This window comes from Lytechinus variegatus, chromosome 19 (genome assembly GCF_018143015.1).
Source record: "Lytechinus variegatus isolate NC3 chromosome 19, Lvar_3.0, whole genome shotgun sequence".
NCBI classification, from domain to species: domain Eukaryota; kingdom Metazoa; phylum Echinodermata; class Echinoidea; order Temnopleuroida; family Toxopneustidae; genus Lytechinus; species Lytechinus variegatus.
The window spans coordinates 18,300,593-18,326,836 of NC_054758.1; the positions used below are offsets into that span (position 1 = coordinate 18,300,593).

The 26,244-nt window shown below is 40.4% G+C and overlaps 1 protein-coding gene across 1 annotated transcript in view; it reads right to left on the bottom strand.

Moving 5' to 3' along the window:
• LOC121405916 (purine nucleoside phosphorylase-like) overlaps positions 1 to 26,244 on the bottom strand; it is a 39,472-nt gene that overhangs the window by 4,494 nt on the left and 8,734 nt on the right. Inside the window, exons 2-5 of the mRNA XM_041596911.1 lie at positions 22,342 to 22,517; positions 17,799 to 17,902; positions 6,166 to 6,341; positions 3,712 to 3,905 (exon numbers count right to left, since the gene is read on the bottom strand). Coding sequence (XP_041452845.1) covers positions 3,712 to 3,905; positions 6,166 to 6,341; positions 17,799 to 17,902; positions 22,342 to 22,517 — 650 coding nt within the window. The remainder of the gene's footprint in view (positions 1 to 3,711; positions 3,906 to 6,165; positions 6,342 to 17,798; positions 17,903 to 22,341; positions 22,518 to 26,244) is intronic.

Consider the following 26,244-nt stretch of genomic DNA (forward strand, 5'->3'; position numbering starts at 1 on the left):
AAAGTGATACAAACTCTTTACCAAGATGTATTATTTTAAAATCTGTATTACTTGCCCTCCTATAGAAACAACACATGATCTACTGATAGATGTGATAAAAGAGGCAGTTTAAGTGAAATATATACTAAAGTAATGGGGAGAGTTGTTCACAAGTGGCATCACACATCTTTGTCGCATTGCCAATGTGAGGATCTCCATATCATTAGTGATCGCAATATTCAAATGCTCATAACTTTCTCATTATTTGTCCCAAAATTTCGTTGATCTGTTTCTCCGATTTTACAAGCTTTCTTGTTCCAAAGGTTTCATTCTCCTTTAAATATCAACAAAGTGATTCTGTTCAAAACAGGGGGCGAGATAAACAGTCCCAATTTTCTGTTACACTTCGTAATTCCGAAGGTTCTTTATTCCGAACATTCGTAATTCCGAAACACGTAAATTGCCTATACCTCGATGTTCGTTAATCCGAAAACGTAAAAGGGTTCGTTAATCCGAACATTTGTGGCGTTATTCCGAAGGTTCGTTATTCCGAATATTCAATAATCCGAAAACGAAATAAGGTTCGATGTTCCGAAGGTTCGTTAATCCGAAAACGAAATAAGGTTCGTTGTTCCGAAGGTTCGTTATTCCGAATATTCAATAATCCGAAAACGAAATAAGGTTCGTTGTTCCGAAGGTTCCTTAGTCCGAAAACGAAATAAGGTTAGTTAATCATTTAGTTTTCGGACTAACGAACCTTCGGAATTACGAACGTCATTTCTTTTTCGGATTGACGAACCTTCGGAATTACGAACCTCACTTCGTTTTCGGACTCAAGAACCTTCGGAATAACGAAGCTTCGGAATAACGAACCTTCGGAAACACGAACCTTCGGAATAACGAAGCTTCGGAAACACGAACCTTCGGAATAACGAAGCTTCGGAATTACGAATGTATGCGCCAATTTTCATGGGTAAATGTGCTTATTGAAAAACAAAACAAGATAATTTCATTAAAAATAGTTTTGCCAAATATGTATGAAGTATAAACAAACTTTTGTTATTTCGAGTCAGTGACTTTACTGGTACTGAATTATCGTGTAAAAATGAAATATCGAGATAAAATAATCCATTTGATACAAGCATTTTGACATTCATAATAATTTTCATGCCAAATACTGCAACAACGTGTTGGCAAATGCATGAAAGAAATAATGGTTAAGGATGGTTGCTCTTTGCTGGTATTGCATTTTTTAAATTAAATAATGCAACACAAATTCGGAATAATTGCCTTTTTATTTTGTTCACATGTCTGCTGTATTTGATACTTCCAGGCGAATCGTTGTTTTAATAAGTGGTCAAACGTTGCCAAATTTGATCCAAATCTTTAGTGTCTTGGTTTTTTTAAATATTGAAAGTGTTATAGGAAATTAACATCTCTTTCTTAACCTCTGAAACCTGGAACCAGGACCAAGAAGTACTGTTCACTATGGGGCCCGCATTCTGAAGTCGGGTTTAAGTTGATCAGGTTTAAAGTTGTGGTTTAAGTATGGACAGCCAATTGTTACATAAATCACTAACAGTAAAGATATCATATTTCAGGATCACCAGTCGTTCCTGAAGTCGCTCTTAATTTACGAAATTATCGCCCCATATCATTATTGACATGCCTTTCTAAGGTTTTGTAAAAAGTAATTTTTATACGCACGACAAAGTTTCTTAATATACATAAATTGTTTTATCCCCTGCAGTTTGGTTTTCGCGAAAAACATAGTACTTCTCATGCCCTGTTGGCAATGATTAATAAGATTGCCAATGGAATTGACAAGTATGAGCATACTGTTGGGGTGTTCCTGGACTTCTCCAAGGCTTTCGACACAATCAACCATGATATCCTTTTATGTCAAGCTTAATTATTATGGAATCAGAGGGATAGCCTTGGAGTGGTTCAGGAACTACCTCAGCAGTAGGCAGCAATATGTTTCCATAGCAAATGTAAATTCTCCTCCAAAATCTATCTCATGTGGAGTCCCTCAAGGCTCAATCTTGGGTCCGCTTCTTTTTTTGGTCTACATCAATGATTTTTATAAATCATCAAGTACTTTATCATTCATTCTTTTTGCCGACGACTCAAATATATTTTTTCCCATAAGGACCCCAAAAATTTACTTGACACACTCAATAAAGAATTAAAACTAGTCTCAGAGTGGATCAAAGCCAACAAATTATCGCTTAATCTCACTAAAACAAATTACATGCTCTTCAGCAATATCATTGATGAACTCCCAGGTAACATTACTTTTGATAATATTAATATTCAAAGAGTATTAAGTACGAAATTTCTAGGAGTAACTATCGACGACAGACTGTCATGGAAAGAACATATAGATAACACATGCAAAATAATTTCAAGAAATATTGGAATTATAAATAAAGTTAAATTCTATTTCCCGACTCGTATATTATTAAACTTATACTCTACGCTGATACTCCCGCATTTGAACTTTTGTATTATTGCATGGGGGAGTTGTGCTGATTTTCATTTGAATAGACTTTTACTACTTCAGAAAAAAGCTTTGCGCGTTATTTGCCATTCTCATTATCGGGCACATACGAATGTGCTTTTTAAAACTCATGGAATTCTTAAGATACATGATCTTTACCATTATAATCTTGGATCTTTTATGTTCAACCTTAGTAAAGATGAACTACCAGACGTATTTTATTCTATGTTCACACGAAATATAAATGTACATCACTACCCTACAAGATCTGCTGGACTTTTTCATTTACCTAGAACAAGGACATTATTCACAAACAAACTGTTCATATCTTCTGGTATCAAACTTTGGAATTCTCTTCCGCAAACTTTACGAAATAAGCCAACTATTCATAGCTTCAATAGAGCACTTAAAAAAAATCTAACCAATAACTATAACACTCACATCATTCATCATACTTAGGATATCTTATGGATCTTCTGTTTCCCCCCCCCCCCCCACCTCCTGCCTTTATTTCGTTTCTTTTCCTGTCTCCTTTCATTCGCTCTACCTGTGCAGATTTGTTTGTTTGTTTGTTTTTGTTTTTTTCTTTTCTTTTACTCGTTTTTGTCCTTTGTTGTTGTTGTCTTTTTTTGTTCTTGTGATATTTCGTCTGTCTTGTTTTGGTATAACTTTTTGTCATGTCTTGTTCTTGTACCGTTCTGTCACGTCCTGTTTTCGCAACGTTTTTGTCTTGTGTGTCCTTTTCACTTTTCTTCATATCTTGTAATATAATCCAGCCTTGTTTATCTTCTACTTGAAAGAATATGTAAAAAATATACATATTTAACAAGGATTTACATATAATTTTTACAAGAAAGATATGACTTGTATATTATATTTATTTTGAACTTCAACAAGTACGATATGATTTGCATATTATATACAGATATATATTGTTTTTTTTTGCATTAATATGTCTTATTTATTGAAGGAAACCTTCGATAACAAGCTTTGCTTTCCAGAAGGTTCCTATTTCATTTCAAAATGTTATATTATATATTGCTTTACTTTGTAACTTTGTTAAAATTTTGGAATGAATAAATTCGTTATCAATCAATCAATCAATCAACTAACGAACAGCTTTATGAAACACCCATCTGGCTAACAGTAGTTACACCTAGCAGACTAACAAACTATGTTTTAGTTGACTAAACCTAAAACCTACAAGGCCGAAAGCATATATCACTTACCTACGACATCAGCTCCCGATGATGATCTGAGAAACCTCAACTCAGCTTGAGTCTCGTACGACGGCCCTTCGACCATGACAAAGACGCCCTCTTTGACAAACGTTGAATACTGCGAGTCCTGGGCAACCTTCAAAGCAAGTTCCCTCAGCTTCTTGTCATAGGCATTAGACATGTTGGGAAATCTGGGCCCAAGCCTATAAGAGGACACATATTTGCCAAGATGCCACTTACTCAACCGAGAAACAAGGAACTATCTACTCAAGATTATTAAACTTTTTTTCTCTCAGAAGATGTGAAGTTTCAACAAATCGGATGAATAGATGTTGCCCGGGGGCCACTTACATTGACGAGTGGATACCTTGCGCGACCAAAAAACACGTAAAAAGGATGTCTTTTTCACGATCGGGCACGTTACGTACGTAACGTGATGAGGGTGTCAAAAACACAAAAATAATGAAAAAAGGGTATCTATTTCGCTAGGAAAGTTTCGTGTTTAGGGTCGAATTTGCGGGGATGATAAAACAAAATTAAAATGTTTTATAAAGGATGTCCTTTTTTTCCTTTTTGTCCATATTATTCTCTCTGTGAAATTTGCCAATCATAATGAAATAATTGAAAGATCATTTGATCAAAATTGTTCATGTGGCAACTACGAACTGTCCTATTCAGTTCAATGTTGTGTATATTGTTCAAACAAGGTTAGCTCTATGGTAAATCCCAATTTATGAAACAATATTACCCTGGTGCTGTTACGTAGCCAAACTTTGAAGAACAATTGGATTTGGTGTCTATTAAAACCGTCAGATCAAATCAAACTTATAACATAACTTTCCCTGACTAACGAGTGAATGTTTATTTAAAAGGAACTTCCAAAGGTTGCAATGTTTATCCCTCAATCTCAATTTGCTTTTTCATCCGTTTCAAACCTTCCTCAGAAAATACAGCACGCTGAGTTATACTGTCATCTCAGAAAAAATGTCCTTCACGACCTAAAAAAATGTCCTTCACGATCTAAAGCCCACGTGAAGAAAATGAACAATTGAAAACAATAGTTCATTGATATGAAACTAATTAAAAATAGTCAAACTATCTGCCTGGAAATTAGAAGAATGTCCACAAGGTAATCCGACAGAGTCAGGATATCTGACTAAAGGACAAGTCTATACCCCCAACAAAATGTTGATTTGAAGAGAAAGGGAAAAATCCAACAAGCATAACAAGGAAAATTTCATCAAAATCGGATGTAAAATAAGTAAGTTATGACATTTTAAAGTTTCGCTTAATTTCACAAAACAGTTAAATTTATGCACATCCTGGTCTGTATGCAAACGAGGAGACTGATGACATCATTCACTATTTCTTTTGTATTTTATTATAGGAAATACGAATACTCTAATTTTCTCCTCATTGCCAAGTGATACAACGATTAATTCCTTCCTGAACATGTGGAATGAGCATTGTTTAATACTATATGGTTCAGTCAAGTTGGTCCTTATTGTCGAATCTATAAAAATGAAATATTGTATAATTCAAACAATAAAAAGCAAAAGAAATAGTAAGTAATGGACATCATCGACTGACTCACCTAGTTGTGCATTTATCACTGTTTTGTGAATAATAAGCGAAACTTTAAAATGTTATAACTTTCCTTTTTTACATCAAATTTTGATGAAATTTTCAGCACTATGCTAGTTTGATTTTTCTCTATTCATTCAAGTCAGTATTTTCCTGGGGTGGACTTGAAATAGAATGAAATAGAAACCACTTACTGTATAAGAACACCTTTACACTTGTAAAGGTGATCACTTACTGCATGTATACATGGTATAGGTTCTGACTTTTGTCAATATTTCGGGGGGGGGGGCACTTGCAATGACGAGTGGATACGATGCGCGACCCCAAAATTACGTAAAAATGATGTCCTTTTCAAGATAGGGCACGTAACGTACGTAACGTTATAAGGGTGGAACACTAAAATAATGTTCGCTAGGAATTATATGTATTTAGGGTCAAATTTGTGAGAGTATAAAAAAGACTAAAATGTTTTATAAAGGATGTACTTTTTGCCCCAACAGTCAACACTTACGTGTTTAGGGTCCGATGTGAGGTGGGGCTGTACTAAACCCAATGATGTAGGTTAAGGTAAAACCGAAGCCATACGTGGCATATTGCTGTACTTGTTAAGGGGTTGAACTCAGAGAACACTTGCCAATAAACGTACCGTTTTGTTTCCAATGCTTGTTAGGGTAGGGTTTCACATGCCAATACTTGTTAAGGGGTGTATTTTCAGAATATGGAACATACTTGTTTTGGGTGATTTCGAGACCCCATGGTCGCACATGGTATCCACTAGCTCGTCAATGGAAGTGGCCCCCGGGAGAAAAACACAGGACAGGATATTGATAAAGATTTCGTGAGGTCTACAAGGAAAGTGTTACGATCGAGGGGAAGTACCTTTCGTCGTTCAAGCCACGGAGGGGATTTGAACCGGTCATTGTTGGTAGTCCAATGTGATCAATCATGAGCATGATGTCACCGACTTTGTAGTCAGGATTCATGCCACCACCAGTATTCGTTACGATCAGGGTCTTCACGCCAATGAGACTCATGCCACGCACGGGTAAAATAGTCTGAAACAAAAAGGGCGACAAAGAGAAAAGGATTTATACAATTATCTTTCATCCCCAGAATTTAATAAGCATACTTGCTTATATAGCGCTTATATTAATACTTACTTTGTCAGAAGTCTCTAAGCGCTATACAGTATATGCAGCATCATTACCCTGGCTTTAGCAGTGCAGCTGTTACGCGTGCTGCGTTTCAAGGAATAAATTCCTGCCAGGTACCCATTTACCTCACCTGGGTTGAGTGCAGCATATTGTGGATCAATTTCTTGCTGAAGGAAATTACGCCATAGTTGGGATTTTAGTCAGAAATATTATTGTAATTTTGACTACAAGAGATAATGATAATAATAATTAGAGTTATATTGCGCCAAATCCACTCTGTAGAGTACTCAAGACGCGTTTAAGGAAATTATAAAGGAAATTAAGAAGAATTGAAGAGAAATGTTTTAAGGTGTTTGAAAGTTTCAGAGGTCGAGCACTGTTTGATGTTTTCAGGGAGGCTATTCCATAACTTGGAGGATGAGTGAACAAAATGATCTTTTCCCCCATGTTTTGGAAACTTTGGGGGTAACGAGAGAACTGGAAGATGAGGAGCGTAAGGATCTTAAAGGGGTATAACTTTCGATTAGTGAAATGAAGTACTGGGGAGAAGAGCCATGGACACAGTGGAAAGTAAGCAACAAAATCTTGAACATAATGCGTTGTTTTACAGGGAGCCAATGTAAGGATCTTAAAATAGGAGTAATGTGAGTGCGCCTGGTGGATAATGAAACAATGCGAGCGGTAGCATTTTGAAGTTTCTGAACTTTGACTAAATGATTCTTGGGTAGATTGAACAAAAGGGAATTACCAAAATCGAGACGGGACGAAATGAAAACGTGAACCAATTTTTCTGTTGCCGGTCGAGACAGGTATTTCCTAATAAAGTCGATATTTCGCAATTGGCTGCGAACTGATCTGCCAAAAAGTGATATGACATTGTCATGTGAGAATCAAAAACTATAGGCCTACCGAGATTATGCGACAATAACTTGACAAATTAACTGTGAGGCCTGAAAATGGGATGGAATCGATGTGGATTTTACTAAGCTGTACTTTGGAGCCAATTAAAAAGAAGAAATTCACATTTGGCTGTGTTCGACTTAAGTGAGTGAGAAGTCAGCCAATTGTGAACATCAACCATGCAACATTCAAGACGATGAATGGAACTTCCTGCAGTTAATTGATCCGAATTAAAGGAAATCATGAGTTGGATGTCGTCTGCATGAATATGGTATTTTATGCCGTATTTCAACAAAACTTGTCGCAATCCTGATAAATAAATCGAGAAGAGAGTTGGCCCGCCCACAGAACCCTGTGGTACTCCGTAAGAGAGAGGCAAAGCATCAGACTTATAACCGTTAACACAAACAATCTGAGAATGGAATGAGAGATAAGACTCAAACCACTTGTAAGCCTCACCCTTGACACCGAGTAAACTAAGTATTTCAAAAGGATAGTGTGATTTACAGTGTTGAAGGCGGAGGACAATTCTAACAGCAAAAGAGTTGTGGTGTTCCTTTATCCGTGCCCCCGGGTCCGTGCCTTGTAGGATATAATTAGACGAATCAGGAAGTAGTACGTCTTTCTACAATATGATTGGACCTACAACTTGACTGGAAAGGATCGAGCAAGTCATTATTCGAAAGATATTCTGACAATTGAGAGAACACAATCCTTTCTAGAATCTTGAACAAATAAAACGATAAGCTTGGAACTGGGCGGTAGTTTTGGAGGGAGTTTTGGTCCAGGGAGGTTTTTTTCTTAACAGTGGGGGTAATGAGAGCAACTTTCAGAGAGGGAGGAATTAGCGTTTGCCTGTTCTATACTCGTATTAGTCAGATGTGAGAGAATGGGAGCAACTGAAGGGGAAAAATCTTTTAGTAATTTAGTTGGAATTGGATCTGACATGAGTTAGAGTTAGGAGGAAGTTGACGTAAAAGTGACATGATCTGTCAGGAGTGGTGGGTTGGATAGTTTCAAAGGAAGAGGAAGTGAGCCGGCTGGCGGCGTGGAGACTAATCTGGTGCTAAACTATCGCAGATCATGTTAAACTTTGGTCTGGAAGCTAGCAGTGAAGGAAAGTAGACACAATTTGCTAGCTGTCCGAGTGGGAAGGAAGAGGTAATGACTGTTGACGGTTCAGTAGCCGACTAGCCACAGAGAAGAGTTTTTTAGAGTCATCTTGACAGTCTTCAATGCCACAGAGGCGTCGATCCTTGGGGGCAAAAAAAAAAATAATAATAATAATTCCGGATATGCAAAAAAAAAATTGTAATGTTCAGCAAGCGAGATTGAGATACACAACTCGTTCTTTATTTAAAGTCGTGCTCAAAATGTCCGCTTTTCAGATTGGAATTTTAAAAATTTCAGCTCGTGCTTCGCGCTCGCATCATTTCTGTAGCAAAAATCCATACTTTTCATGATTAAATAGGTGAATATAAATGTCCCGTTTTCAGTTCTAAGCCTCAAAAACATTCCTGCTTCGATTTGCAATAATCTTTGGTTGGATATATATCTTGTTCTTTATCAAGAACGTCCATTAAACTGTCATTTTTTTCAGATCGAAATATCAAAATTTTCAGCTGCCGCTTCGCGCTCGCATCTATTCTTCTTTTAGATACCAATCTTAATCATTGGTACCAATAATGCCTAGAATATCAAGCTTTTCAGGTCAGAATATAAAGAAATTTCAGCTTGACACTCTCGGCACTCGTATCATCTGTGTAGTGAGATATGAATCCTCCTCATGAGTTATTACAAACAGTCCTAAACAGGCACGCTTTTCCTGTCAGTGTACTAAAAAAAAATCAGCTCGCGCTCGCATTAATTTGTTGGTGAGATACGTGTCTGTGTCTCATGAGTCATATATATATATATATATATATATATATATGCCTATGTGTGTGTGTGTGGGTGGGTGTTTTGTACGATCGACGCCCCTGTTCAATGATTGCCACATAATATGAAAATACTTACCTGATTTTCTTATTTACGAGATAACTCATACATCTACTTGATTTGCTAGTTCAGCCCTCTGGACTGCCATACCCGAATAGAACTCCCAAGGATTTAAAAAGCGCGAGCGCGCCCTCTCCCGTTCAGGCTTACTACCCATGATCACCGCGCAACTAGCGTCCATCTTCCTCACCTTTCGCAAGCCCATACGTTGAAACATGTTGCTACGCAAGGCGGAGGGTCGGTGGGAGGGTATCAAGTAGATGTATGAGTTATCTCGTAAATAAGAAAATCAGGTAAGTATTTTCATAATTTACTTCAATAACTCCATACATCTACTTGATTTGCTAGACCAGCACGGACTCAAACCGTAGGGAGGCATGTTTTCAATTGTAAGCCTAAGAAAATTTAAAAGAAAAAACAAAAACAACGAAATTTAGGGAGAGGGGGAAAAAGCCGCAGCTGCTTTAAGCGCCGAAGCAGCAAATCTCGCCTCGCTGGACGGAATGTCCTTCAAGTAGAAAGAAGTGAAGGAGTTAGTTGAGCGCCAAAAGGCGGCCCTCAAAAATGTCCTCGAGAGGAATGCCCTGTATACTCAGGAATACTAAGTATCATGGGCCCTCGGCCTAGTGTCAGGAGAACAACATCACCTGCTGACTAGAGCGTAAGAATCGAAATTTGTTGAAAATTTCAACAAGAATCGTGATCGGAAAACTGAAGCTTTTAAGGCTCAGTAAGTGATCAATCGACCAACCTGAGAAGGCGAGATATCTCAGAACCCCTACCGAAATTTAAGCGTGCCGCTTGCTAGTAACTAGCATGCGACTAGCAGGGCACTCGCTTAAAAAGCGAGTGCGTGCTAGCGAACAGTCCCTGCTCGCTAAAAGATCGCTTAACTATTACTCTGCACGCATATCACACGCTTATTAAGCTAACCGCATGCTAGTTACTAGCATGCCGCAAGCTTGCGCAAGCTAGTCGCACGCTTCCCGCAAGCTTGGAAATTTCTGTAGGGGAAGCCTCCGCGTGGGAGAAAACGCCCAGAATTCGATATCTGTCTCAAATGCGTGAGGGCAGAAATCTGCAGAATTCTGATAGAGAGCTGTGGTAAAAAGTTACTAGCGGTCCGAAGGGGACCAGGAACGACGGAGAGTAGGGATTTAGGAAGAAAACCACTCGTAAGGCAGACAAGGGTCGAGAAAGCGACTGAGTGCCATCCTGTTAATAAGGAATGCCGCGGACATGTTGCCTATGTAGAATAGAGCAGTCTGGTCAAAACAGCTCAACCGGGCGTGTCAGGGATACAGCGCGGTACACATCACGACAAAAGTGTGTTAGACCGAGTGATCGAGAGAGAACTCAGGATCCCCTTTCTCCCATACTGATTGAAGCACCCATCTGAGGGTGCAGTGCCCGCGGTGGAAGAGGTGGCTTGGCTCAAGCCGCCATCGCCGAGAGAGCCCGTGAGGCTAGGCTGCGATGGCTGTCCGCTGGGCGGGGGAATCCCTAGCAGCAGCAAGTGTACGCCAGAGGGAGCTGGCGAAAAAAAATCTGTCACGATATTACGTGTAAACGACCATCAAGAGATGCTCTAAACGAACAGACATCGCCAGATATGATACCTCGACCGTTACATTCCCAACGGAATCGAATGAGGTAGCAACGGCCCTGTCCTATCAAGTTAGGGACGGAAACTGGCTAAGAGTGTCGAAGTCCTCGCTTGAAGAAACAAGCGAAGGAGACTTGAGGAAGTAATCACAAAATTTCCATCAGTCTGCGGTGAGAACCAGTTGTTTATGAAAACAGTCACAAGGCCTGTTTCTCAGGTGATCGTAAGAGCGAGCACCGCCGGCGCCGGTTGCGGCAGCGTGGAACAGTCCAAAAAGCTGCGGGGGGCGGCAAAAATGACGCCCTAAGCAGCGGGGGATGAGAATCTAAATTTCTAAAAGAAGAACTCCAGTGAAGTAAATCACTTACATGGAGAGGCTCATCCACAGTCGGCCCGAGAGAAGGCGGGTCGTAGTGATCGTGGTTAGGAAGGCATAAGCATACATCCATCCACTGTTACATCATCCTCGGTCGTGCGGTGACCCTGGCCACATGCCTTGCATGGAAGGAGGATGAAAGCAGCATGCGGGGCGACTCGAGTGTGCCGTGAAAAAATTTCTAAGAAAGAAGCCGATTCGACTAACGGGCACGGTAAAGACATCCACCGTAGACCACTCCGCACAAGGAGGGAGCGGCGGAGACGCCCGCAAGATTGACCCACATAGAGGGCAGTCTATAAGATAGACAGTTAGAGCTCGACCGATGGTCTGGCGGTGTACAGTTTGGTGTGAACTCGCCGACCCGGTACGGTGGGTGTGCCCAGAAAGTAGGCATAGAATGCCGACAGAGAATCCTGGGGCTTTAAACAAGTTTGAACGCGCGTACATAGCCAACAATCTCATGAGATGTACGGCGGTTACTTTCCTCCGAGATGATGTTTACCCAACCGGGAAAGACTCGGGGAACAGCTGTGAATGTCAACAGGAGGGATATCTAGCATATGAAAAGCTGATTCCTTCCACGTATTCGGTGCGGGTGCTGCCGGCGGTGTCCGGGGGGACGACCCGTGATGGCAGCTCGGGCAGGGTTCGTACGAGCCGCCCGAATACGAGACAAATAGGTTAACATAACCATAATGCACCGGGTGGTGAAGGCATAGCGATTATTAAGCACAGGAGAACTTTTAATCGCCGTGACATTCAGATCCGATATACATACTCATAAGCTCGGAGAGCTATGAGATAGTGAGACATACCGCTGAGCGGTGATGGTGCTCATATCAGAGTCGCCCTCTCTTCAGCGGCGATCGCTGGAGAACGGGTGTCTGTACTAGCCCTGACTCTGGCGTTGCAAGGGTAGGAGCTAAGTAAGACAGGGCACCCTTACTTTCGAATAGAAAGTGAGGTTCAGGCCAGAAAAGCGACGGTCCCGTCGCCTGGGCGGACGGTCCGCGGACGTGATAGGTTGTCCTCTCAAAGCAGCCAAACATTCTCACGAGAGAAGTGCGGCATGCGGTATGTAAGAGATTCATACCTCCAATCTACGGGCCCGCTTAGGGGGAAGAATGGAGAGAGTTACCGCTGAAGGAGTCGTCGCCGTATGTGAGCTTGACGTAGAGGGCGAATTCGGGAGAACCTGCATAATAATCGCCCCCCCCCCCTGCCTCTGCCTTCTCGCTAGCCTCGAGAGGCTTGAAAATTTCGAGACGGCGGCGTCGGAGCCTGGCGCTTCCGGGCAGCAGCAGAGCGGGGGTGGGTTTACACCCACGGAGCTGGCGGCTTCCTCGTCGTAGGAGCCGCCTCGTCTAGAGCGACCCCGTCACTCTCTGAGACCCCCAATTCGGCCGATTGAGCTCGGAGCGCCTGAAGAGGCGGGGCGAGAAAATATGGACTCCCTTGCTTCATCAATACCCCCACTCGGAGGGTAGATGTGAGGTAGATACTTGTCAAGCAGCGCCTGAGCGCTTACTGAAAAGTCGACCGCGGGATAGGGGTTGTCCTCGTAAAGGGAGTCTCGCTCTATGGACTGAACCGGGGGTTGTCCAGTAAGCGCCGGGGTGGCCCCGCGTGTCGGCTGGGACACGTGCTCTGAGATCGACGAAAATGCTGGAAAGCACACGCGATCTTGGGGCACCCGGTTAGTCGGTGCACTGGCTGGCGATTTAACAGAATCGCTCGAGGATTTCCCGGGTGTCTGGTGGTTATTGCCCACTTGTCTCCTTGATGCTCAGGGGCATCAGCGGGGTGAGTAGACGTCGAGGGTGGGGTGAACCCGCACTACTCGAAAGCAGAATGTAGCAGCATGAATAGCTGTAACATCTGACCACCGACACAAGGGTCTGAAGGAGGAACGCCCATGGCAACAGGGCTGGCCGACCTCACCTTCGACCTCTTCTTCTTCGCGGCCTCCGCCGGTGTGGCCGGGGCAGAAGAAGGCACAAGAGGCACGGGTGATTTCTTACGATTTGCCGCCCCTGGCAGGGCGGCCGTCAACAACGAAACTTCACCCGAATCTGACGGGGTCAGATTGTGGTCACAGTCTGATGTGTGACGCCTCTCGCGGTAGCATAATGTAGCAGCATGAATAGCTGTAACATCTGACCACCGACACAAGGGTCTGAAGGAGGAACGCCCATGGCAGCAGGGCTGGCCAACCTCTCCTTCGACCACTTCTTCTTCTTCTCTTTCTGCGGGCTCCGCCGGCGTGGCCGGGCAGAAGAAGGCATGAGAGGCACGGGTGATTTCTTACGATTTGCCGCCCCTGGCAGGGCGGCCGCCGACAATGTAAATTCACCCGAATCTGACGGGGTCAGATTGTGGTCACAGCCCGATGTGTGACGCCTCTCGCGGTAGCAGAATATAGCAGCATAACATGTATGACTGTAACATCTGGCCACCGATAAGAGGGTCTGAAGGAGGAATGCCCATGGCAACAGGGCTGGCCGACCTCTCCTTCGACCTCTTCTTCTTCTTCTTATTTTGCGGGCTCCGCCGGCGTGGCCGGAGCAGAAGAAGGCACAAGAGGCACGGGTGATCTCTTACGATTTGCCGCCCCTGGCAGGGCGGCCGCCAACAACGAAACTTCACCCGAATCTGACGGGGTCAGATTGTGGTCACGATCAGATTGTGGTTACAGTCTGTGTGACGCCTCTCGCGGTCAGGGGCTGGGCGATCTCTCCCGATGCTGTCAACGGAGGACGACTTATACGGCAGAGATCCTGACCTGTGCCGGGGGGAGAGAACCGCACTCTCCCTCCGGACTTCTGGTGACCCGGTAGCCGGTGGGTCGCATAGCCCTATGGGTGCTGCGGCGGCAGGACCTAGTTTAGGCTTGGAAGCCTTGGCTACCACTTTTTCCTTTGTCCGAGACCGTGGCACCACAGTCTCGGCCTTCCTTCTCTTAGCATCCGACCGCAAATTCGGAATGCTGATCGACGCACCCTCATACTCACCGCCGCTGGGCGCTCACCGCGGCGTCCTTCCTGCTCGCCTGGAGGCGGCCGACTTCTGTAACTTGCAATCGGGACGGTCCCCGTGGAGGGCACCAGGTCCTCTGGGGCTGTGTTAGTCCCATTCAAAGATACCTCTCTCTACCCTGAAAAAGGAAAAACAAGAATTTTTCTTTTTCTTTTTTTTTTTTTACAAAGATCTCGCTTAGATTAAAGGTGGAGACCGGAGTGGTCTTTCCCTCCTCCTAAAAGGAGTTTGTTTGAGCAAACAGAACAAAACAAGAGGGGAGGGGTAGGGAGGAAGAAGAAACTAAGAATAGTTTAGGTATCTGCCTGTAAGAAAATAAAAAGGAGGTCGGAGACTTTGAAAAAAGAAACTCCTACAAGGTTCCCCTACTATATTCTCTTTTTTGTGCCCGAAGGAAAAATTCGAAACAAAAATTCAAAATTGAATGCAAGTTCAGAAGAGAACGAACTTTCCACCTGCGAAGAAACACAAAAACAAGCATTTCAGAGCAGGAAGAAAAGGGATTGAGAGACAAATAATTCCAGATAAGAGAAATTTTACGATAATTTCCAAGAGGAAAAAAAAAAAGTAACCTCCTGTGGAAAGGTAAAGAAATTCAGAACAGGAGGAAGGAGGAACGTCTCTAGTAACGATTCCAAGAGGAAGAACGACACAGTAAATCCTCAAAGGGAATCGTAGAGCCCGCCTGTCGAAATAAAAAATATATAAGACTAGGAGGGAAGAGGGAATTGAACGAAGAAAACAATTCCGGGACAGGTCAAAAAAATTTCTAACAGGAAGGAGACCCACCTGTTTTTTTTTTTTTTTTTTAGGGGGGATTGAATAACCAAACAATCATCAGGTATAATTGCGTAAGCCGAATTAAACAATCCCCGAAGCGTCTGTGAATAAAATACTAATCAAGAATTTTATTCAGAACAGAAAGGAAAAGGAATTGAGCTTTAGGATGCGCCTGTGAATAAAATATCAATCAAGAAATTTATTCAGAACAGAAGGAAAAGGAATTGAGCTTTAAGATCCGCCTGTGAATAAAATATCAATCAAGAAATTTATTCAGAACAGAAGGAAAAACGAATTGAGCTTTAAGATCCGCCTGTGAATAAAATATCAATTAAGAAATTTATTCAGAACAGAAAGGAAAGAGAATTGAAGAATTAATCAATCAATAATCAATCGAAAATCTTAATAAATCAATTCCAGAAAGCAAGGAAGGAACAGAGTTGAAGATCCCAACCTGCAAAAAGAAATAACAATAACACCCTCGACAACAAAGTGTAGAGGCTGTCTAGAATTTAATTCAAAAACGGCACCAAAAGCCACCACGCTTTGAACGTGAAGAACAATAACCATGACAGGTGGTGAAGGCTTGCTGCCACGTAGGCAGGCCAAGCCCGGTGCCTCGCGAACGCGCAAGCGATGCGGCGCGACGAGAACTCAAACGTTAGAAAAACAATTTAAGTGTCACCAAAAACACGTCTAAAAGTCACGCCAAGTGTAAATTCTGAACACAATCTTACACACAAATGGAAAGATTGAAATTAAAAGGGAGAATGCACCACAGATAAGCGAAAATAATATACCAAAGCTCAAAAAGATTTGAGCTCTTAGGAGACTTATCTGAGCACGTCTTGACAGGTGGCTTGCCGAAAGCAAAAGAGGAAGATGGACGCTAGTTGCGCGGTGATCATGGGTAGTAAGCCTGAACGGGAGAGGGCGCGCTCGCGCTTTTTAAATCCTTGGGAGTTCTATTCGGGTATGGCAGTCCAGAGGGCTGAACTAGCAAATCAAGTAGATGTATGGAGTTATTGAAGTAAATTACACACTTTGCTCTCTTCACAAGAGAATGAACAAGGTCGCGTTGGACAGCTAGAGAAGAGTTGCCGGTGGACAATGGTGGATATGAAGTGTAGACTGCCGCCATTGCCTCTCCAGCCTTCTTCGTTTTTTTCTCCTGCGTGCGAATGTTGCCATTATACCATGGAGAATCAACATGAATCCGGACTTCCCTTACTTTCAGGGTGCGTGAGTATCGAGAATCCTTCTCCGTTCAGAGTTACAACGATGTACGGCGGTGTCGACACAAATAAGTCAACAATACGTGTTAAGAGTACGATTTGCGTTAGATATGGGAGGTGGGGCTGTATGTAAGCATGGACCTATTACGTAATAGGTCCATGATGTAAGTAAAGGTAAAAACCGACGGACGACGTCTGTGAAATAACAATAAAAATATCGCTGTACTTGTTTAGGGGGGTCAATTCGGAAATACTTGCCAAGAGTATCGTTGTGTTCCCAATACTTGTTAAAGCCCAAGTCACATATAGACCCCGGACCATCCCGGATCTGATCCTGGGTGGTCCGGGGAGAGATCCGTGTTTGTGCCTTGGGCATCCTTGGTGGTCCGTGTTGGTCCTTGAACGTCCGGGAGGCCAACACGGCAGTTTTTGACTGTCAAAAACATCGGCGTCATCCATGGACTGCCGGGTAGACAAGCAATCCGGGATGGTCCGTGTAGCTGACGTGTTGGTCCGTGTAGCTGACGTGTAGGTCCGTGTAGTTCCCGTGTAGGTCCGTGTAGCTGCCTGGAGTATCCTTGGCAGTCCGTGTTTCTTTTTCCCCATCAAATCTGTACATCGCTAGTTACTTTATGAACTTTTCAGTAGTTGTTAATTAGTTAACTCAAACATGCTTAATTTATTCATGATTAAATATTCAAAATTAAATTTGTCGTTTAAGATTTAAAGTACTTACTCAACTACTTTTAAAACAGTAAACTGTGTTGTATAAAAACAGTGCTTTTACTGGTTAAGGAAGTTTGGAGTTTTGATATTTTTTAAAACAAAATAATATAATGTTGCGACAAGGATGAGAAAAAAATAAATAAATATCAGCTCATTATTATGAGCAGATTTTCATTTGCCGTGCTGGTCAATATAGCTGCAGTGTTGGTCCTTGAGCTGACGTGTTGGTCCGTGTAGCTGACGTGTTGGTCCGTGTAGCTGACGTGTTGGTCTGTGTTGTTGACGTGTTGGTCCTTGTAGCTGACGAGTTGGTCCGGGTTGCTGACGTGTTGGTCCGTGCCGTGTAGCTGACGTGTTGGTCCGTGTTGACGACGTGCTCTGCCGGCATGGTCCGTGTAGATTCGTGTGAAGCTGCCGTGTTGATGCCGTGTTTACAGTCACCCTGGGCAAAACTATCCCGGACCTCCCCGGATCATGCCGGCATTGCCGTGTTGATCCGTGTCTATATGTGACTGGGGCTTAAGTGTTGGTCCTTGAGGGTAGGGTTTCACACGCCAATACTTGTTAAGGGGTGCATTTTCGGAATATGGAAAATACGTGTTTAGGGTGTTTTTCGAGACCCCATGTTCGCGCATGTTATCTACTCGTCAATGGAAGTGGCTCCCTCAGGGAAAAATACATTCAAAATGATTACCTACCTTCAATGGTGGGTGTCCCTCATAAAGATTGAAACTTCCCTGCATCACCACCACACACTTTCCATTCATATTTCCAAAGTAAAGATGACCAACGCTTCCTGCAACTGAAAAATTAAGTTCATTTGTTCAAAAATAAGTTTCGTAATCTTGATTTTAATTATTGGCCTAGTTTGAACCAACCCTCATGGGAAAGGCTCACTCCAACTGTAATTTGCAACTGCATACATTCGTAATTCCGAAGGTTCGTATTTCTGAAGGTTCGTAATTCCGAAAACGAAATGATGTTCGTAATTCCGTAGGCTTGTTAGTCCGAAAACAAAGAGAGGTTCGTAATTCCGAAGGTTCGTTAATCCGAAAATAAAATGAGGTTCGTAATTCCGAAGGTTCGTTAGTCTAAAGCTCATTTAGGGTCAATGAACTTAGACCATGTTGGGGAATCAACATCAAAATCTTAACCTAAGGTTAAGTTTTTGAAATGTCATCATAACTTAGAAAATATGTTGACCTAGTTCATGAAACTTGGACATAATGATAATTAAGTATTGCTGAATATCCTGCCTGAGTTTTCAGTCACATGACCAAGGTCAAAGGTCATTTAGGATCAATGAACATTGGCCAAAGGGGTATTTGTTGAATTACCATCATAACTTTGAAAGTTTATTGGTCTAGTTTATAAAACTTGGACAAAAGAGTAATCAAGTATCACTAAACATCCTGTGCGCATTTCAGGTCACATGACCAAGGTCAAAGGTCAATGAACTTTTGCCATTATGGGGGTATTTGTTGAATTTCTATCATAACTTTGGAAGTTTATTGGTCTAGTTCGTAAAACTTGGACATGAGAGTAATCAAGTATCACCGAACAACCTGTGCGAATTTCAGGTCACATGATCAAGGTCAAATGTCAATGAACGTAGTATTATATATGAATAGTGTGTTTTGTGAATAATTATTTCAGAGTAGTTTTCAAAGTCAGAACTGCTGCTATATTAATCGCGTGATGCAGGTGAGATCGACCGCCAGAGGCATTCAACTTGTCTTAATGTACAAAAGAGAATAAAATTAAAATAAAATTTGTATCCCCTTGATACATTGTTACTAGTCATGTCGGACCAGCAAATCTGGCTATATTTTCTGAAAAGCTACTGGTATGACCAGTAGCCAGTAGCGTACACAAGGGGGGGGGGTTACAGAGGTTCACCCCTCTTTATTTTTTTTTAATTATTACAATTATTTCCTATGTTGTATCATTGAGTTGAGAAATGAAATAACCTTGATCTTGAACCCATTTTGTACGCAGCAAAGTGGTCACAGGGTTCTTTTGGGGTTCAACCCCCTCCCCTTTCAAAAATCCTGCGTACGCTACTGGGCCCGACAGCATAATTTACCGGTCCGGGCCGGACCGGTGCCCGTGTAGCGCGCTGTATAGAAGCCGAAGATTGTTGTGCTTGCAGGTCAATAAGCAACCTTGTGTTGAGTATCGAAACTGTGTATCAATTATCTATTAATTGATTTTATTCAAACTGACCAGTCTTCCGAATTAAGGATATTGCTAGTTTGAGACAAAACTCAAAGAAAATGGAAATCCCCTTTTAATATACCTCGACGCAGTTTTCTTGCAAACAAAAGAAGCCCCCCCCCATGCGTAAATTTTCCTATTATATTTCAATCTGAAATTTTCATGCAGGAGGATTGAAAATTTACGAAAGACCATTAGTGCCACGAAGAAAAAAAAAATAATTCTGCTAATCTGTATATACAGATTACGGTATTTCTGCTAATCTGTATATACAGATTACGATATTTCTGCTAATCTGTATATACAGATTACGGTATTCTGCTTATTACAATATTTCTTCTAATCTGTATATACAGATTACGGTATTTCTGCTAATCTGTATATACAGATTACGATATTTCTGCTAATCTGTATATACAGATTACGGTATTCTGCTTATTACAATATTTCTTCTAATCTGTATATACAGATTACGGTATTTCTGCTAATCTGTATATACAGATGGCATTTCTGCTAATCTGTAAATATAGATTATAATCTGTTTATACAGATTATAGAAATCCCGTAATCTGTATATACAGATTAGCAGAAATACCGTAATCTGTATATACAGATTAGTAGAAATAGTGTTTTTTTTTCTTCGTAGCACTAATGGTCTTTCGTAAAAATTGGCTGGATCAAGTAAAATATTTTTGTAATTTTGTTCATTGTTGTCTGAATTGAAAACCCGTTGGTAATTTTTGAGGGTTATTGTGGACATTTCGGGGTTGAAACTGCTCAGGGGCCCCTGATTGTGTTCCATAGCCAGGGGCCCGTTGGAGAAAGAGCTGCAATCAATTGCAACTACAAAAATCATTCGCAACCTGATTTCCGTTTTCAACCAATCAACAGCGCGCATTTTTGACTTACTTTTAAACGAAACTATTTCTGCAACGGGTCCCCAGATATAATATATACACAGCAAAAACTGTGGTGTTAACTGGTGTACATAGAGGACCCCACCAGTTATTTTACACCGGTGTTAAATTGATGGTGTTAGTTTTACGCCTATAGGTGTTATTACAACACCTTTTGTTACATTTACACTCTTTGGTGTTATGTTTAATCTCTAGGGTGAAATTTTAACACCTCAGTGTGTGGTCCTCTATTAACACCAATTGGTGTCAGTTTTAACGCCGCAGTTTTTACAGTGTAGTCTCCAATGAGATCGCATATCAATGTATCATGATGTTGAAATGATAAATCCAATAAAACAAAAAAGTTGATTTGAGTAAAAAGCGAAAAATCCAACAAGCATAACACTTAGAATTTCATCAAAATCGGATGTGAAATAGTAAAAAAAGTTATGACGTTTCAAAGTTTTGATTAATTTCACAAAACAGTTATATGCACATCCTAGTCGGTATGCAAATGAGGGAACTGATGATATCACTCACTCTTTCTTTTGTATTTTATTAAAGTGTGTGAAATATTCTAAGTTCTTCCTCATTCTAATATAATACAATGTTTTCTTCCTCACTGAACTAATGGAATTACCATCGTTTTAACATTCTATTTTTCAATCAAGTTGAACCTGATTGCCGCATCTGTAAAAATTGAAATGTTGTATAATTAAAATAAGAAAAAAATAGTGAGGGACATCATCGACCCTCTCATTTGCATGTCACTGAGTTGTGCATAATAACTGTTTGGTGAAAAATATGCGAAACTTTGAAATGTCATAACTTTCTAATTCAAAACCGAATTGGATGTGAAATTGTCAGCATTATTCTTGTCTGATTTTCTCTATCGATTCAAATCAACATTTTTCTGGGGTGGACTTGACCTTTGAGCATGACTTTGACTCACACTTAGCTCCCCGTGGTTACAGCCTGCTGGAATGCATGATTTCTATAACCCTTCTTGTAGGCTTGTTGCAAATGGTTACACTTCGTAATCCCGACGCGCCGTCGCCTTCGGAAAAGTGGCGCCTACAGTCTCACTCTGCTTCGCAGGTGAGACGAAAATGGCTTTGTTAATTGTTTAAAAATATCTCTCTCATACTGAGAAAATGCTCTTATGAATTATGCCCATGTTGTGTGTGTACTGTTCTAATATGGAGGGGGGGGGGGGTAACAATCAACAATAAAAGATAGAAAAAGAAACTCAAGTCTTTTTTATGTTTTTACGTTTTCTTTATTTTTGGACCAGTAAAATTGGGAACAAAATGGGAATCTACTGGTCTGACATGGTCAAGTGTTGAGCCCTTACATCAATCAAGTGCTGATGTGAATTAGGTCCATGATTATACGAAGAGTGTGATGTCGATGTTTGAACCTCGCAGAACAAAATAATTTTATATTGCGAACAGGCAGGATTTTATTTATACTGACGCAATTAAATGGATGGCTAGAGATATTTATATCTCAATAAATAGAGTAAAATTCACAAAACAAAATGCTGAAAATTTGATCCAAATCGGATAACTAACAAAGTTATTGAATTTTAAAGATTTGCATTATTCCGATGAAACGGTTCTAGGCATGTCTGTATGAATATTCATTCGGTGGGCTGATGATGTCATATCCCCACTTGTTCTTTTGTATTTTATTATATGAAATTAGGTTTATTAAAAAAAAATTAAAAAGAATTGGATTGACAACTGATTCAGTACATTAGTTATTTATTGCCTCAACTTATTTCATCATAATGGAGACACGTCATTTACACGTGTATATGAAATAATGAAACATTTATGATTTCATGTAATAACATAAGAAAAGGAAAGTGGGTATGTGACATCATCAACCCACGTAATGAATATCCATTACGATGTGCATATAACTACTGTTTTCACAAACTATTGATAAACTTTAAAATTCAATAACTTCGTTATTTGTTATCCGATTTTGATAATATTTAAAGCATTTTGCTCTGTGAATTTTACTCTATTTACTCAGATATATTTTCAGCCCGGACCATCCCTTTAAATCTATTGATTTTTTCTCTCTCTTCATGATTCTCCCTTCCACCAACACTCCTTACCTGTCTTAAGGGGGAAGCCTGGAATATCTTTGAATGCCATGGCGCATTTTTTCTCCAGCTTATCGGCCAGTCCCGTGGCCAGTCCATCCAAATCAGACCCGCAGATGATGCCTATCGTCGGACGATGAGGTTGCTTGGCCAACAAAAAATCGGCCATCATTTTGATTTCATCAAAACTAAAACCAATGAAAAGAGGGAAAATATTATCCTAAAAATGAAAAAATCACATTTCACTTGAAGTATCGAAGGTGTTTCAATTCACATCACACACCTATAAGGGGATTCGGAGACCTAACGGGGTCACATTTTTACTCTGCACACCTAAGGGGAGTTGGAGATCGCGCCTTTATTCTATTGCTCCACGCCTTTGGAACTCCTTCCCTTATATACATACATACAGTGGCGTACCGTGGGTGACGGCATCGGGGGGGGGGGGGCACCAGCAAAAATTTTGAGTCACTTAGGGAGCGCGCGAAGCGCGCTCAGTTGACAGGTATACTGACCTGATAGAGATATTTTATGGTCATGCAGTGCCATAAAACGGATATGTATCTCACTGATTAAATAATGCGAGCGCGAAGCGCGAGCTGAAAATTTTTTATATTCAGAGCTAAAAAGGGACATTATAAGCAATTTTGTTTTAATCGTGATACGTAACTGTCTCGCTAAACAAACAATGAGAGCGCGAAGCGCGAGCTAAAATTTTTGTATATATTGACCCTAAACAGGGAAATTTTAAGGACTATATTTCAGAATTCATTAGGAGTATAAATATATCACCATAGTCATCTAGTCATGCTAGTGCCATCCTTTGCTGATTCTGGTAGAATTACATCTAAACACATGAACTTTTTGAAGTAATTGTAATCATGATTATCATACGCATCTCATTAATCAAATACTGCAAGCGCGAAGCGCGAGCTGAAAAATCATGTAGGAAATTCAGACCTGAGAGGGGCATTCTAAGGCTTGTTTGTAGAAATTCACTAAGACCCTACGTATTTCACTAACCAAGTGATGCGAGCGCGAAGCGCGAGCTGAACATTTTATATATATTCAGATCAGAAAAATTGACGTTTTAAGATTTAAGTTCATGAAGAGCAGAGATCTCACCAATCTACTTACGCGAACGTTAGCACGGACAGGAAATGTTTTATATTAAGACCTTAAATTAGGGCAATCACAAGGTGTCATGAAAAAGAAGAATATGTCACTACATAAAACAATAACTCGAATTGCGAGGAAATATATTTGTTGTATATTGATTTGAAAACGGGAGGTTTTAGTACAACAGGATTATATATATAGATAAACAGTCTATGCGAGCATCAGGAACAACATGAACAATGAAGACACAATGAAGCAAATAATGTTTTATAAAGTTATGAAAAATGTTTCTTATGTAACATAACATATAACATAACATATTACATAACATAATATAACATTATAATGAACAATAATTTCTTCTTTCCCCACAACGTTTATCTTCCCTTTTCCCTCTTTTTCTCCTTTTCCCCGTTTTTTTTTTGGCCAGCCGATTGGGGGGGGGCACGTGCCCCCATGCCCCCGTGGTTACGCCACTGCATACATACATACATAACAGGTACTTATATAGCGCTTCACCAAAAATATGATCAAAGCGCTTCCCTTCTTCACTTCGTGATATTGACAGCATAGAACTCTTTAATTCGTCTCTCAAAACTCACTTATTTCGGCATATGTGTAGTGATTAACTTATTGGATGAGCCTGCGCCTTTGAATGTTTTTAACATTAATGTTTGTTTGCAACAGCAACATTCATTCATATCCTACACGCCACTTATCCAGCATTCATCTCACAAACTCGATAACAATATTAGCATATAAAACGATCGGACATTACGGCCCAGACTGGAATGATTTGCCCAATGACATTAAACTCACTGCATCTATCTTTTCTTTTAAAGCTTTATTGAAAATATATCTTTTATCGAAGTATTCTTAATATCACACCTGCACGTTCACCCACTTGCACTCACACGCACACTTAATTTTTCTTCTTTCTCCTTTTCTGATGAATTGTGACATAAGACTTTCTTCCAGACCTAGACCTATAGAATAATTGGTTTCCATGTAGCCCCTTTCCCCCTTTGGCTGCATTACTCAAGCATTTATTTTGCTTATATAGTTTGCCACTGCATTTATTTTTCACTACTTTGTTCTATCATTAAATTGTATTTATGTCTAAATTTTGTTATGACACTACTATAAATTTGTCACATTACAATGTACTTTCATGTGATACTACGATTATGTTTGTGTATTGTAAATTTATTTTGACTTGATAGTATATGCAGAAACTCCTGCAAAAAAGCTCAAATTTTTGCTGGTGCCCACCCCCATGCCATGACCACGGTACGCCAATAGTTGCAGGTAGAGGTAATACCGTTATAGAGAATTAAACAAGCGGATGAACGAGGAGGGTATCAAATTCTCCGATATTATCTTAAAGGACAAGTCCACCCCAACAAAAAATTGATTTGAATAAAAAGAGAAAAATTCAACAAGCATAACACTGAAAATTTTATCAAAATCGGATGTAAAATACGAAAGTTATGACATTTCAAAATTTCGCTTCATTTCACAAATACAGTTATATGAACGAGCCAGCTACATCCAACTGAGAGAGTCGATGATGTCATTCACTCACTATTTCTTTTGTTTTTTTTATTGTTTGAAATATGAAATATTTTGATTTTCTCGTCATTGTCATGTGAAATAAAGTTTCATTCCTCCTTAAACACGTGGAATTCCATTATTTTAAGATTTTGTGCTTCAGGCAAGGAGGTCCTAATCGTCAAATTCGTAAAATTTGAAATATTGTATAATTCAAACAATAAAAAAAAAGAAATAGTGAGTGAGTGACATCATCAACTCTCTCATTTGGATGTAACTGGCTCGTTCATATAACTATTTTGTTAAAAATAAGCGAAACTTTGAAATGTCATAACTTTTTTTTATTTTACATCCGATTTTGATGATATCTTCAGCATTGTGCTTGTCTGATTTTTCTCTGTTGATTCAAATCAACATTTTTCTGAGGTGGACTTGACCTTCAAAAAGGGCGGGGGATAATTTATATTCAACTGTAACTATGGTCAGAATATGTTGTGCTTGGATATTCCTCAGTTCTATTAAACTATTTTACAATGTTGGGATTCTCTTAATGTGAGAAACAGAGAGGATAATAATAAGTTCCAGATCATCTGGAACAATAAACAACTAAAAGTTACTCGAGATATAATCTTTTTTTTTCGAAAAACTTGTTTTGTTAACAACATCCTTACTGAAGGATGTATTTTAAGACGGTTACACTTCGTAATTCCGAAGATTCGTAATTCCGAAACACGTAAATTGCCTATACCTCGATGTTCGTTAATCCGAAAACGTAAAAGGGATCGTTAATCCGATCATTTGTGGCGTTATTCCGAAGGTTCGATAATCCGAAAACGAAATAAGGTTTGATGTTCCGATGGTTCATTAATCCGAAAACGAAAGAGGGTTCGTTGCTCTGAAGGTTCGTTAGTCCGAAAACGAAATTAGGTTCGTTAATAATTTCGTTTTCGGACTAACGAACCTTCGGAATTACGAACCTCCTTTCGTATTAGGATTAACGAACCTTCGCAATTACGAACCTCATTTCGTTTTCGGACTAACGAACCTTCGGAATTACGTACCTTCGGATATACGAACCTTCGGAATCACGAATGTATGCATTTTAAGATGATATGGGATGAAATGAAAAGGTTATTTGATTTAGACGCTAATGACTTTTTCAGATTACAAGGAGTGTATTTTGCATTTTAAAGACAAATTTGTCTAAAATATCATATATGGACTTTTTTAAGAATGCAGCTATAT